This window comes from Lycorma delicatula, chromosome 6 (assembly GCF_047948215.1).
Source record: "Lycorma delicatula isolate Av1 chromosome 6, ASM4794821v1, whole genome shotgun sequence".
NCBI classification, from domain to species: Eukaryota; Metazoa; Arthropoda; class Insecta; order Hemiptera; family Fulgoridae; genus Lycorma; species Lycorma delicatula.
This window is the reverse complement of record NC_134460.1, coordinates 2,884,141-2,898,929: the sequence shown is the minus strand read 5'-3', so window position 1 is coordinate 2,898,929 and position 14,789 is coordinate 2,884,141. Positions and strand designations below refer to the sequence as shown.

The 14,789-nt window shown below is 35.0% G+C and overlaps 1 protein-coding gene across 1 annotated transcript in view; it reads right to left on the bottom strand.

The window, feature by feature from the left end:
* Positions 1-204: 204 nt before the first annotated feature.
* Positions 205-14,789, bottom strand: part of l(2)dtl (WD40 domain-containing protein denticleless) — a 54,273-nt gene continuing 39,688 nt past the window's right edge. Inside the window, exons 8-9 of the mRNA XM_075369066.1 lie at positions 8,408-8,633; positions 205-636 (exon numbers count right to left, since the gene is read on the bottom strand). Coding sequence (XP_075225181.1) covers positions 311-636; positions 8,408-8,633 — 552 coding nt within the window. The 3' untranslated portion in view covers positions 205-310. The remainder of the gene's footprint in view (positions 637-8,407; positions 8,634-14,789) is intronic.

The window sequence follows — 14,789 nt, the reverse complement described above, 5'->3', positions numbered from 1 at the left end:
TCTTATAGAGAGAATGATTAGCAACTGAATGCATTACTGTTTGTAACGTACTTTATCCTTTTGTCCAAACAAACCAACTAAAAAATAGCACAGATTAAAGAGTAATTTTATATTCTATCTACAAAATTGTTCTGATTCTACTTTCTTAAAATGCGGGCGCATATTAAATTCAAAACAGATATGGTATATTATGTTTGTAATTATTCACAGTACTAGAAAACAGTCAAATTTACACAAAATATGTACACTAAGGATGAATAAATATTACAAAAAATATCACAGTTAATAAAAATATAAAATTAAGAAACAGTTAGTGTTCTGAAGGTGAAGAATTATCCCCTGTACCATCATTTAACTGACTAAGCGGTGTTGCAGCACTTTCCCTTGTAGATACTTTAAAAAACTTCAACAAATTACCATATACTTTTGGATTATTTTGTCTTGGCCTTTTCTGTCCGGTTCTATGACTACTCTCTTTCTGAACAGCAGGTGGAGTTTTATTTTTGATATCACATAACCAGTTTCTATTCTCTTTCTGACGAGATTCTATATTGCACCGATGATGCGGTGATGTTCCATCGATTACATAATTTGGTAAATCTGCAGTTGGAGAATTTGATAATGATGAAGAAGAATCTGTTAACGATAAAACAATGTATGAATATTTGGCATTTTATATTTCAATTGAATACAAAACAGACAATTCTTATCGATCTACTATGATAGTTATGAAGGGTACTATAATCAATATTGTATATGGTCGTTTTTCATTCTTAAGGTTCTGGGTTCAAATTCTAGTCTGTTTTGGTATTTTCAAATACAACATTTATCTTTCATAGATGAGTGTAATTGGACAATTAGCTTGTAACTGCTAAAATAAATAAATTAAATCTGAATTTCCACAATCAAATATTACTATATATTTTTTATATTTTCATTTTAAATACAATGGAAGTTCAAAAAATAACATCTGCTTTATATTAACATTTGTTTAAAATCAACTGAAAAAAAAAAACTATATACATAAAACAAATTTGATATATATATATATATATATATATATATATGTGTTTTATTTTAATCACCCCAGGCAATTTTCTCGTAAACTACTCACAATACAAAAAAAAATATTACCTAAACAAAATTTACTCAGATTGGAGAGGTACATCATGGTGATCTTATTTCAAGGTTAACACAACTTTTTCAAATGGAAAGACCTATCTTTGACCCAACCAATGAAAAGGGCAAAAAATTTTACATTGGAATATGTAATCACACAAATGACCTTGGACCTAGTTTGACGACCATATGGCTAACCATCAGAGTTACACATTTTTGAAGGTCATACAATAAATATTCCAGGCCGTTTATCTTGCAACTATGGGAAAGAGCATAAAAATGACTTTACAATATCGTATAACACTATCTCTGATTAGCCATGACCTTATAAAAAAAAAATCTAAGGTCATACGTGACTACATATTTGAATGTAAAATTTTCTACTGTTTTCATTAGTGGGGGTCAAAAATAGTTATTCCATCTGAAAAAATTACATTAACCTTGAAATAACATCAAGCCAAGTTCAAGGCCACAATGATGAGTCTCTCTTCAATCTGAGTAATTTTTGTTAGGTAATTTTTTATATTGTGTGTAGTTCATGAGAAAATCGCCCGGTGTGATTAAAATGAAACATCCTGAAAGAAGGTTCAAGGTCATATTGTGACCACATATTTCAATGTAAAAGTGTCTCCTTTTCATTAGTGTGGTCAAACATGGATAATTCCATTAGAAAATTGTGTTAACCTTGAAATAAGTCAAGGTCAAATCCAAGGTCACCATGAGATGTACTCCTCCAATCTGAGTAACTTTTGTTTAAATAATTTTTTTATATTGTGCGTATTTTACAAGAAAACCACCTGGGACGATTAAAATGAAACAACTTGTATATAAAAGAATTTTTTGTTGTCATGTCATTTGACTGATCTGATGCAGCTCTTCAAGATTCCCTATCTAGTGCCAGTTATTTCATTTCAGTATACTGCCCTATATACTACATCCCTAACAATTTGTTTTACATATTCCACACGTTGCCTGCCTGAACAATTTTTTCCTTCTACCTGACCCTCAAATATTAAAGCAACTATTCCAGGATACCTTAATATGGGGTCTATAAGTTTGTCTATAAACTATATTTTTCCAAATAATTCTTTCTTCATTAATTTGCCGGAACGCCTCTTCATTTGTCACATTATTCACCCATCTGATTTTTAACATTATTCGATAGCACTACATTTTAAAAGCTTCTAAGTTTTTTCTCAGGTACTCTGATTGTCTGTTTCACTTCCATATAAAACTATGCTCCAAACGTAACTTTCAAAAATGTTTTTCTGAAGTTTAAATTAATTTTTGATGTAAGCAACTTATTTTTCTGACTGAAAGCTTGTTTATTTGTGCCATTCAGCATTTTACATTGCTCCTGCTTCATCCATCTTTAATTCTATTTACCAAACAACAAAATTCTTCTACCTCCATAATCTTTTTTCTTTCAATTTTTATATGCAGTGGTGCATCTACATTATTTCTACTACATTTCATTACTTTCATTTTGTTCTTGTTTATTTTCATGCGGTGGTAGGTTTTTGCGTAGGACTTCATCCATGCCATTCATTGTTTCCTCTAAACCTTTTTTACTCTCAGCTAGAATTACTATATCATCAACAAATCGTAGCATCTTTATCTTTTCACCTTGCACTGTTACTTGGATCTAAACGGTTCTTTAACATGATTAACAGTTAGTACTATGTGAAGATTAAAAAGTAACAAGGATAGGGAACATCCGTGTCAGACTCCCTCTTTTATAACAGCTTCTTTCTTATGTTCTTCGATTACTACTGTTGCAGTTTGGTTCCTGTAAATGTTGGGAATTGTTCTTTTATCTCTATACTTGAACCCTAAATTTCTTAAAATGCTAAACATTTTATTACAGTCTATGTTATCAAATGCCTTTTCAAAGTTTATAAATGCTATGTATATTGGTTTGTTTTTCTTTAATCTTTTTTCTATTACTAATCTGAGCACTAAAGTTGGTTCCCTTGTCCCTATACTTTTCCTGAAACCAAATTGGTCTTCTCCGAAGACTTCTTCCATTCTCATCTCAATTCTTCTTCTTTTAATGTTCTATTAAATTCAGATCTCAGTATTGTATCTTCCTTTTCATCCTCTTTGACTTCCTCTATAACAGCCAGTCTCCAATTAATTTCCTCTATATAACTTTTCAATATATTCCACCCACCTATTGATCTTTTCTTTCGTATTATAAACTGGAGTACCATCTTTATTTAACACATTATTAGATTTTAGTACCACAAAATTCTCCTTAACTTTCCTGTATGCTCCATCTATTTTACCAATGATCATTTCTCTTTCCACTTCTGAACACTTTTTTCAATCCACCCTTCTTTAGCTAATTTGCACTTCCTATTTATAGTACTTCTTAATTGTGGATAGTTCCATTTAGATTCTTCATCACTAGCATGGTTATACTTTCTACATTCATCCAACAGCTGCAATATTTCCTCTGACATCCAAGGTTTCTTATCAGTTCTCTTTGTTCCACCTAAGTTTGCTTCAGATGATTTAAGAATTTCCAGACCTCTTGCGATATCCTCCTCAAAAATCTTCTTTACCTCCTCTTCCTCAAGCTTCTCTAAATTCCACAGATTCATCTGACACCTTTTTGTTCAGGTCTTTAAACTCCAATGTACATTTCATTATCACTAAATTAAGGTCACTGTCAATTTTTGCTCCTGGATATTTGCTTTGCAGTCGAGGAGTTGAATTCTGAATCTTTGTTTAACCTAATCTATCTGATCTGAAACCTTGCAGTATCACCAACCTTTATCTATGTGCATATTCTTCTATTATGATTTTTAAACCGGGTGTTGGCAATTACTAAATTATACTTCATGCAAAACTCAATAAGTCGGTTCCCTCTTTCATTCCTTTTGCCCAGCCCATATACACCCACAATATTTCCTCCCTTGCTTTTTCCGATGCTCGCACTCCAATCTCCAACTATTATTAAATTTTCATCCTCATTTATGTGTTTAATTGCTTCATCAATTTCTTTGTATACACACTCTACCTCATCATCATCATGGGGACGTGTAGGCATATAGACGTCAACAATTGTTGTTGGCTTAGGTTTTAATTTTATTCTTATTACAATCATTCTATCACTGAGCTTTTTGAAATACTGTTGTTCAGTATGAATAAATATTTGAAATTTTCTTGTTCATTACAAAACCTACTACTGCCTGCCCTTTATTTGATACTGAGTTAATAATTCTAAAATCACCTGACCAAAAGCAGTTTTCCTCTTCCCACTGAACCTCACTAATTCCTACTACATCTACATTTAACCTATCCATATACCTCTTTAAATTTCTAACCTACCAACCTTTTTAGACTTCTAATATTCCACGCTTCGACTCATTAGAATGTTATTTTTTAATTTTCTGGTGACCCCTTCCTTAGTAGTCTCACCCAGAAATCCGAACGGGGGGACTAGTTTACCTCTGGGAATATTTTACCAAGGAAGGCGCCTCCATTATTGCTATATGAAAATGCAGACAGCTACATTTGAAAAAAAAACAGGCGTAGTTTTCCATTGCTTTCAGCTGCGCAGTACTCAGAAAATTGAGTGTTATTAATATGGTCATTTAAGCCCTCCTGACCTACGCCCTTAACAACTACTGAAAGAACTGCTGCCCTCTTTCAGGAATCATTCCTTAGTCTGGCTCTCAACAGATACCTCTCCAATAAAGTTGCACCTTCAGTCCAGCTACTGTGTATCACTGAGCACTCAAGCCCCCTCACCGTTAGCAAGGTCTCATGATTTATAGAAGGAGAAGATACATTAAGACATTATTTGATAGTAGACAGATAAAGAGAGGTATGCTTTTGCTTAGGCAAATACTTATTAAAATTTTCACTGCTTACGTAGAAAAGTGTACAAAAACTGAAATTGAAGAAGTATTTGTATTTAAGTATTAAGAATTTGTTACAAATTTATCAAATACCTCTCCTTATCTGTCTACTACTCAAATAACGTTTTAACTCTTTCTTTTCATTTCTCCTCTGCTAGTAAAACACATTATTCAAACATGTTCCATTCATTTTTTTAATAAATGAAAGGTAGAGCAGAAAGTTCAAGGTTGTAAGGTAGATGAGTTACAGTTTCCCGTGTAAGATTGATAAAAATAAAGGTAATATAGTTTCTGTGATAGGCAGATGGACAGTGAAATAATGGAAATGAGTCTGTAAAACCCTGATTTATCACATCCAATATGGTAACTGCCAACAAAAGTTTCAACAAATTCAAATAAAACAACCATCACAAATGAGATCATCGACATGTATAACAGCATTACTTACAGATTAGACTAATCTTTCAACACAATGCTCATCAGGCATAGATGATCAACCATTAGTGAACATTTCACTCCAATAACACACATTGAATGTACGTTTGCATGGTTTCATTAAATTCAGGTTTTATGTTTTTAGCTCATAAAAAAGGAGAAGTATGGATTTCATCAGTTCAAGGATGTAAACTAAGAAGTGCATCTCATTTTGATGATTACTCCTTCAATTTCAAATAATTACTAATATTATTTTCTCCCATCGCTTAGCTGTGAAAGCAGTACTTGTAATAGACTAGAAACGGATGTTATTTTTTGAACAACTCTCCTCATAATTAATAAACTTACATCATCTACAAACTACGTAAACTACTAATAAAAATGATTTGGAAAACCAGACACTTGGAGATATCACTTCCAGGATGTAAGCTGAAGTTTATATTATATTATTCATGGAAATTTAAAAAAAAAATATATATATATATAAAACAGGTTATCTTATTTCTATTACTTTTTTAATACCAGTTTTAAAGCAGTTATCTGAATGAATGATTAAATGTAATTTTTTTAACATTTACTTTTAATATTCATTTTTATAGTTTTTTATTTTATTAATGCTCTACAAATTTACTTAATTATCTTTATTATAAAAAAAAAAACATTTTTAACATTTAATACAATTTTGGAACTCTACATAAGTAAGTGATCGGTATTTATAAAAGAACTCCTAAATTTTAAAAATTCATAATAAATCCATTAAGTGAGATGTAAGAATATTACGAGCTGTGTTTTTAAAGTAAAATTTGTTTTGAATTTTTCACCTATGTAAAAGATGAAAGCATATGGTGCTTGAATATCTCACTTATTTCAATAAACAGTCGGGTATTAGCAACTATAGTTCAGTCATTTTTTTGCTGGTTGTTTATATTCATACATCTAAATTTTTGATTCCACCAACTGTAAAGTACGTGGAGCAATCAGATTTTTGATGGCAAGAAACAATTCTGCGGCTGAAATTAACAGGCAAATCAGACATTTATGGGCTTAATATTATGAGTGACACTTAATTATGACACTGTTTATTTCAAAAAAGGGCAAATGAAAAAATTCAAGAAACCTGGTCCTTCACCATGACATAATTGTCTTTATGTTTCATGATCTTCGATTCATGAAGTTTTGACTCAAAAATTGAGCTATAAAAAATTGTGTGCCGGATGGGTTCAGATGTTAACTGACATACATAAGGAAAAACATTTTACTGTAGCACATGGATCTCTATGGCATTACGAAAATAAAGCGGATGGATTGTTTGATTGCACTGTAACAAGAGATGAAATGTGGATTTCTTATTTGAATGTCCAGATGAAGCAGCAGTCAATGTAATGTGGCATTATTATCTTCTAGATTGAAGAAGATGAAACAACAACATTCAGTAAAGAAGCTTACTGATACTGGTTTTTTGGGATAGAAAAGGTCTCTTGCTTGTTGAATTTAGAGATTGCAGATTGCAGTATCTGTGAATGATGAAACATTAAAAAATCTTAGAAGAGCTATAAAATAGCAAATGATGTTGGATACTATCCTAGAAGTTTTTTTTGCATGCCAATGCCCAGCCATATGTAGCAAATCAGACGGTGAGGTGGCTTGAAAAAGTTTGGTGGAAAATTTTCAGACATCCACCCCAAAGCTCTTATTTAGCTTCCAGCAATTATTATCTCTTTCTTCACCTTAAACAGTGGCTTGCATGACCAAGGTTTGACGATGAAGACAAATTGAAAGCTGGCATTACTCTGTGGTTTACATAACTGGTGGCAGAATTTCTTAAAGGATTGAAGCAGGTACAGAAACATTATAAAAAATGCATTGAAGTTGAAGGCAGCAAGTAGAAAAGTACAAGTAAATGTAGTTTTTATGTTGACATTAAATAATATTAACAATTAATAAAATCCACTTTACCAGCACATTGAGATAAGCTCTAGATCTTTCAGCTTATTTGAAAGCCATCATCAGGAATTAAAAATATTACATCAGTTAACATTTTTATTAGAATAAAGTTTGTTCATATGTTTCAGTTCATTTTTATTTTAAAACTGACTTACTTTAAAGACACACCTTGTATTTAGATCATATTCAGTAAATTCAATAGGTTTTATAACATGTTCATGAATGTTAGGTGCCGTAACCAGAAAAGTTATAGGCAATGAGATGCTAGATACAAGTCAATTCTGAATCTGGCATAACCATTCTCAAGGTAAAAAGCATCCCCTGTCAGACTTACTAAGGAAAGTGAGGAATGAAGTGGTTTCCTGTTGACTTTCCACAGAAACAAATCATATTGCTTTACTTAAGCATGTAAAGCCCACTAAAATGGAGATATTCAACTCTACAAGTGACATAGAATATTCTGGTTTACAAGGGCTAACTCTTTAGTGAACATCATTATTTATAGGAAAACAGATTAACTGTTGCCTTTTGTATCTCAGCTAAATTACATATGGTAGAACTATAAAAAACACTAAGAGAGTGTAATGCAACAAATTAATGTGCCAAGAAACAATATGTTACACACAATTGACTTTATACGAGCCTGATAAAGCTGATATTCCTATTATGATCTTAAATGATAAGTTACTCATGAGTTTGGAGCAGAGAGTACTACGCGGAAACAGCAGAAGAAATTATAGAGTATTATTTGATTCATAAAATCTAACTCGGCTTTTATTGTTCAAGGAAACTTTCATTGTGACTGTAGTAGTAACAAACTTCTAAACAAGACCATTCAAAAGTAATTAAAACTTAAACAGCTGACAATTTAACAAGACATCATCCACTTTTCATTACCGCTTAAATATTAAGTTCATCCTTAAGGTGTTTTAATAAAAAATGAAAGAATTGAACACTAGTGACATATGTAAGTATAACTGTAAAATAAATAAAAAAGAACAAAAAGGAAAAAATTAATAAATATAAACAATGTTATTTACCGTGACAAGATTTAGGAAATCTAAAATATTTAGGAATAAGTGGTTTTCTTGGAACCAAAGACTTATTAATTTCTTCTGCCCAGCCATACAGTTTCTGACCACCATTAGTGTATGCTTCATTTCTTATTCTATTTAAATCTTCATCAATATTACAGGTTTCAACCTGCCAAGTCATGGCCATAAGAGAACAATTATCAATGGGTAAATCATCGGAACATGTAGCAATCTGTAAAAGATATAATAAACGCATGTATAAAAGTGGAAAATAGAAAAATATAGAATAAATTTAATCACTTTGTGAGGATAAGTGAATAAATATATTTTATTCACATAATACAAAATTGCTGACCTATGTCAAAGGGTGGAAGTGTCTTAGCATTTCATCCAGGACATATTAACACATTAAAATGTGGTGGTGATAGTGATCGATTTGCTTGGCAGTTCTCCTGCCACCACCCCATTCGGTCGCCCTAAAGCATACGACCAAATGTTTGTCACAAACGGCTACTGAAACTCGAAACAGTTTAGCGACCAGTATCCTAAATAGCTCCTAGAGCTTACTTAACACCGTGAACAGACTAAGGGTGGTGCCATACACCACCGGCGTAAGTGTCCCAACTGCTCACATGTCATATATTTGCTAAAATGGGTAAACGCACCCCGTCAACTACCAAAAATATATGACATCCATAAATTAAAATTCATTTTGTTTAGACAGCAATTCACTGAATGCCAGCAAGTACTTGTCCACCATATTAACGAACTTGGAGCCTTAATTGGCTGGTGGTCAGCCGTATCTCTAGGTTAGCTTCCCACAGTAGTGCGGTAGGAGTCTTCCCCTTACGTAAACTAATGATGTCGGTTGAACAAAGCAACCACATCAAAAAGCTTGAGGCATACTATCCCCCAGATCCGGTATAAATTTAAACAAAAATCTTCCCTTAATTGTGATGTGCCATTCCAGTTGTCATGTATCCATCGTGAGGTTCTGCAGCCTCTTCCACAGGCGGGACATGGGCAACTGAACGAAATTTAGATCCAGTGGATTGTGATCGCCGTTCTGCTTTGGTACTGGCCCAGCTCGAAACTGCATCCCAAATACCTCAGACCTCAGCCTCCCGACCTCTTTGCAATTTTCACAAGGCTGCCTGAACTTTCACCACTAAATCAATTGAGAAAGCCTTTCCAAATACGGTGGTAGCCTCGTAGGGCGTTGTTTTAAAAACATCAGTGCATACAATTAAGGCTCTGCTTAAGGGGACAATTAAGGGCACTCCTTAAATTTTGAAGAAGTACTCTCTATTCATATCCTATACGTGTAACCATAGGTTATGCAACCTATACAACCTATGCGCCCAAACAGGCACTGCATAACAAATCATGCTTTCAAAGATACCTCAGTACACCATGTACATTTGACGGCCCGACAAACCATAGTCTTTCCGAGCAATCTGCCTAAGTTTGTGCATCACTGAGACGGCGTCAGTCACTACTTACTTAATGTGTTTACTAAAAAGCAACTTCTAATCAAATAAAACACCTAGGTACTTATGAACTCTTAACTCAGCTGATTACACAGCCTTTATACTTAATGTGGGGGTTATGACTGTATGATAATTTGTCTGCACCCTTGAGAAGCATATACTTCGTCTGAGGCACAGAAATCCTTAAATTTTGCATCTCCATCCAGCCCTCTGCGGTTGTCAAAGCCGGCTGCGCTCGATCTACGCTTCCGTCGTGAGTTACCGCGAACTAATAGGAAACAGTCATCGACGAAAACCTGGACCGTCAATCCCAGAAATCCATGAAAGACCAGGTTCCACAATGAGGGACCGAGAATGAAACCCTGCAGGCTTCCCCTGGTGATGGATTTTTTCACAACTAGGTGTGCATCTTTAAACAGAGCCGAGCGGTTAGACAAGTACTACGGCCTGTAGGGCTACGGGCGTTCCAGCCCTACAGGCTACGGGCCTGTAGGGCTAACATTGTGGTGTTCCAACTCATAGAGGACAGAACTCCAACACAAGGAAGTTAGTGTTGCCTCTATGTCAATAAAAATTGCCAAAACATTTTTACAGTCGGGGCTTTCCTCGGCAAGAACATTTAGGATGCAATCCTTGGTGCCAAGCCCTTTCATGAAGCCATACTGGCCTCGATTTATAAAACAGTTCATATTGATGTTTTCCCAAAGCCGTTCCACAGCCAGCCTTGCCAGCAACTTACCGATAAACGGCAAGAGGCTGATAGGTCGATAACTGCTGACCTCACTAGGATCCTTTCCTGATTTTAAGGGCACCCTCACCAAAGCCATCTTCCAACAAGCCGGAAAGCAGTCCCAGCTTACGCACCCCGAGAACAGCCTGCCAAGCGGCTCTGTTATGACAGACAGCGGATGATAAAAAATATCCGGGTCAAGTTTAGTCAATCCCCAGTGCCTTTCTCAATGCCATTCGAGAAATCACTCAGTCTATATCTACAGGATCCACAAACCATACTCCAGGGAATGGTGTCTCACCTGCCCTGACACCTGCTTTACCCTCTGGAGCATCTGGAAACAGAGTATCCAAGAACGCCTGGTAAGTCGCCACAGATGTTAAAGTGTGGTATTGACCACCAAACCCGCATCGAACACTGGAAAGGGATGTGCAATGGCTTTGGCCGATAACATGACTTTGCGAGCTGCCAGGGGTTGTGCTGCAACTCCCGCATAGAGTGGTGATAGTGATGATGATGATAAATAAATATAAATCATTTAAGAAGTGGGTATGCTAACCTTTCAAACTGTTGTAATTAAGTTTGTAGTCAGCTGTTAAGCATGATTAAAATTCAGTTGAGTTCATTTTAATGATCAACAGTATTTTATAATACAAAATATGCTCAACACAACCACAATTACCTAACGATTTAAACAATTCCATGAAGAACAATTATATGAGTCTACACATGAAAATCATTATGAGAAAATCCGACTTTGTAAAAAAAAAGAATAAACAGATTTTTTTATAAATTCTGTAAATATAGATATATAATTTAGCACCTAAAATGATAAACTGTGTTGAACTTAGAGAAAAAATTATTCTAATTAATAAACTGCTGCATGTGATGTGGCTGGGAGGGCTGTCGGAGATGGCCAGCAGGGAATGTGTGCCCTCGTTATTCTAGATGAGAAAAATGCAGTCCTTAGAGGATCATGTAGTTCCCTCGTATTTGCGTCAGATAATCCAATTTTATCTCATTGCCTTACCTGGAGTGCCAGGTACAAGGAGAAATAGTTGGGTGGAACCTTCAGAGAGGTGTACCCCAGGGGTTGGTCCTTGGATCAACTCTCTGGAACCTGGCATATGACAGGGTATTCCAGGTTGCCCATCCGCAGGACGTGACTATGCTGACGATCTCACTTTGGTTGTCAAGATGAGAGGCCACTGATAAATTAAGTGACTCATATGCAGTGATAAATGACTGGATGGCCGGGGTAGAGCTGACACTTGCCCCAGAGTAGATAAAGGCAGTGGCAATCTCTACAAAGAGACCGACATTGAAAGTAACACTGGAGAACAGAAGGATTGTTTTGAGGTCAGAAATCAAACACCTCGAAATATGGATTGACGTTAGGTTGATTTGGCACATGCAATAGAAGCTACTAAAAATCAGAGAGGACATGAGACTGACTGCCGGTCTCCTTCCTAATAGCAGCAGACTGATGCAGTACCAGAGACTGCTGGCCGGAGTGACATATTCCACACTGCTTTATGGGGCTGAGCTGTGGGCTGGTGAGACCAGATCTGCTAAATCACACAGAAGCAAGCTTGAGGTGATGCATAGAAGGTGCTGTTTAAGAATTATAGTTGCATACAGAACAGTTTCGAAAGAAATGGCTAGGGTCCTGGCAGGGGTTATGCTGATCGATTTGGTCATACTACAAAGAAGGAAGCTCTGGGAACAAGGGCCTTTGCTCACAGGGAAAAGTGTCTATCATCTCAGATTGCAGAGGAGCTAATGGAAATCTAGCAGGAACAACAGGACTAAGGGACTAAAGATTCATCACCTCATTGGCGATATCAAGAGCTGGTGAACACATGGCTCGCTGGGATACAGTTTAACACAGTTCCAGGTGGGCTATGGCAGACAGTCGTATCTGCACAGATTCGGCCTGGATCATACGGACCTCTCCCCTGACTGTGATGAGGAGGAGACTCCCTTTCACATTCATTTCTGCTATCCGCGCTTCAGGAGCGAATGCAGGGAAATGTTGGATGCCCTGAGATCGGAGGAATGTTCTGGCCAGAAGATACGCAGCGAATTACGATGAAGGGAGCCGATAAATGGAAGGCAAGTCGAGAATTACATGAAGAAGGTGATAGATAAACTACATGCAAGTGAGGAGTCCTGCCAGGGAATGAGGTGTCACAGGGTGCTGGGCCGGACAGGTCTGTGGCTTAGAACCTAGAGGGCCTCCTGAACATGTGGGGGTCATCCTGGTGTGGTGAGGTCACGGGCACTTCGCATAACAGCATCTGATGGCGTTACTCTCCCTTTCTGAAGTAATGCTCTATGAACAGTCCCAAAAAGGGGGAGGGGAAAAAATGTATGTGAACATACAATGACAAATATACATTTATATCAAAATTATTCTGATATATAAATTGCTATATGTAAATATTCAAATTTATATAGATTGTTTTACTAAGGAATGCTTTAAAAATAAAAATATTCAAGCACACTCTTGCATAGACAAAAAGAGGCAAATATGATGAAATATTAATTGCAAAACTTAATTAAAACATTTAAAAAAAATTGTATACATTACAACAGAAAAATGGGCTGAAGAGTACGTATTTTAAGAATGACTGCATCATCATACAACTCCCAACAGCAAACAGGCTTACATATTGCAGTTTATCCTCTAACAATACAACTCCCATATATGAGAGAATTATAGATCTCTAAAAAACACATTTATGAAATGTAGTTGTCTTGCTGGTTGAAGCTGTACGTTTTTTCACAATCTATTAACGAAGTGTAGAATTCTTCAAAAATCATGCTGTAAACTATTGTACCGAGTCTGGTCAAAACATTTCCACCACTCTGCGATACATACATTTTTTCATCATGAATAGGATGCACAGCCATCTCATGAGGGTTTTCAGTCATTCAATAGCTGGTGTTGTGCAAATTAACATGTCCAAATAAATGAAACCGTACCTCGTCTGATATAAAATATAGCATTGGGTTTATCTGTACATCAACAATGTTTTTGAGAAGTCAGCAGCAATAATTAAAACATTTCAGTTTGTTCTCTTAAGTTGCATTGTGTTACACGATTCGAGTTCAAATTTAGATCATGAAGTATTTTACACGAAGATGTGTATTTTACAACACTTTGTTGTAATAACTTACTTATAGATTCTTTCATACTGGCAGAAATTTTTTGAATATTGGCCATGATCTCTTGAGTCGTAAAAGAAGGCCTTTACATTTTGTGTTAGAAAACAACCCCACTGCACAATATTTTTAATAAAATTATATAAGCTACTCTTTGCTAGGATATTGGAATTTAGAAATTTTTCTGCAAATATTTGTAGTGTTTCTTGAAAAAGATCCAGAATGCACATAAATTTCCACTATAGCAACCCTTCCCTTGATCAAATAAGGCATTTTAGAAAAACACAACTGTAAAGAATGCAACTGTACAGCACTGAAACATGAACAGTTTACAACTGACAATGATGGAAAATAGTAATAACATACACGACCAACAGTGGTATCAGTAACAGCAGCATTAAAGGTGACACTCAAATAACTACAATTTAATCCAAAATGGTTTGGTTTTAAGTTGCTCACCTAGTATTACATGAAAATATCATCATTAATAAATGTTAGTTCATATGTACAAATATTTTATGGAAGTTTAATGTAATTTTCATTTGTAGCTATTACATAAATATTAACCAACAAAAAGTTATAATAAAATGATTTCTTACAGTTTAATAACATTGTTAAACAATGGTAATCATGTTATGCTCTTTTAGAGCCTTTTGTTAATCTAACCCATTTGAGAGTTTCTATGTGGTACATGTCCTGGTGAACTGCAGTAGGTCATATGTTTAAATTCACATTTTTTTCATTTTAAATTTATCTCATCACTCATCTCATTTTATTTTGATTTCAAAATGATATATTTTAATTTACATTCTCCAGATGATTCTAATGATACAAAACTTAATGCAAAATGCCCATTTCATACTGGAATGCTTCTACTTAGCAAAAAGTCAGATAGGGATTTTAAAAATTGTATAATTATGGTAGAACTTGTCAGAATCAATAGAGAAATATCAGATAACAAATCTGGCAAATACAAATTCTTATCTACAGCAGCTATTAT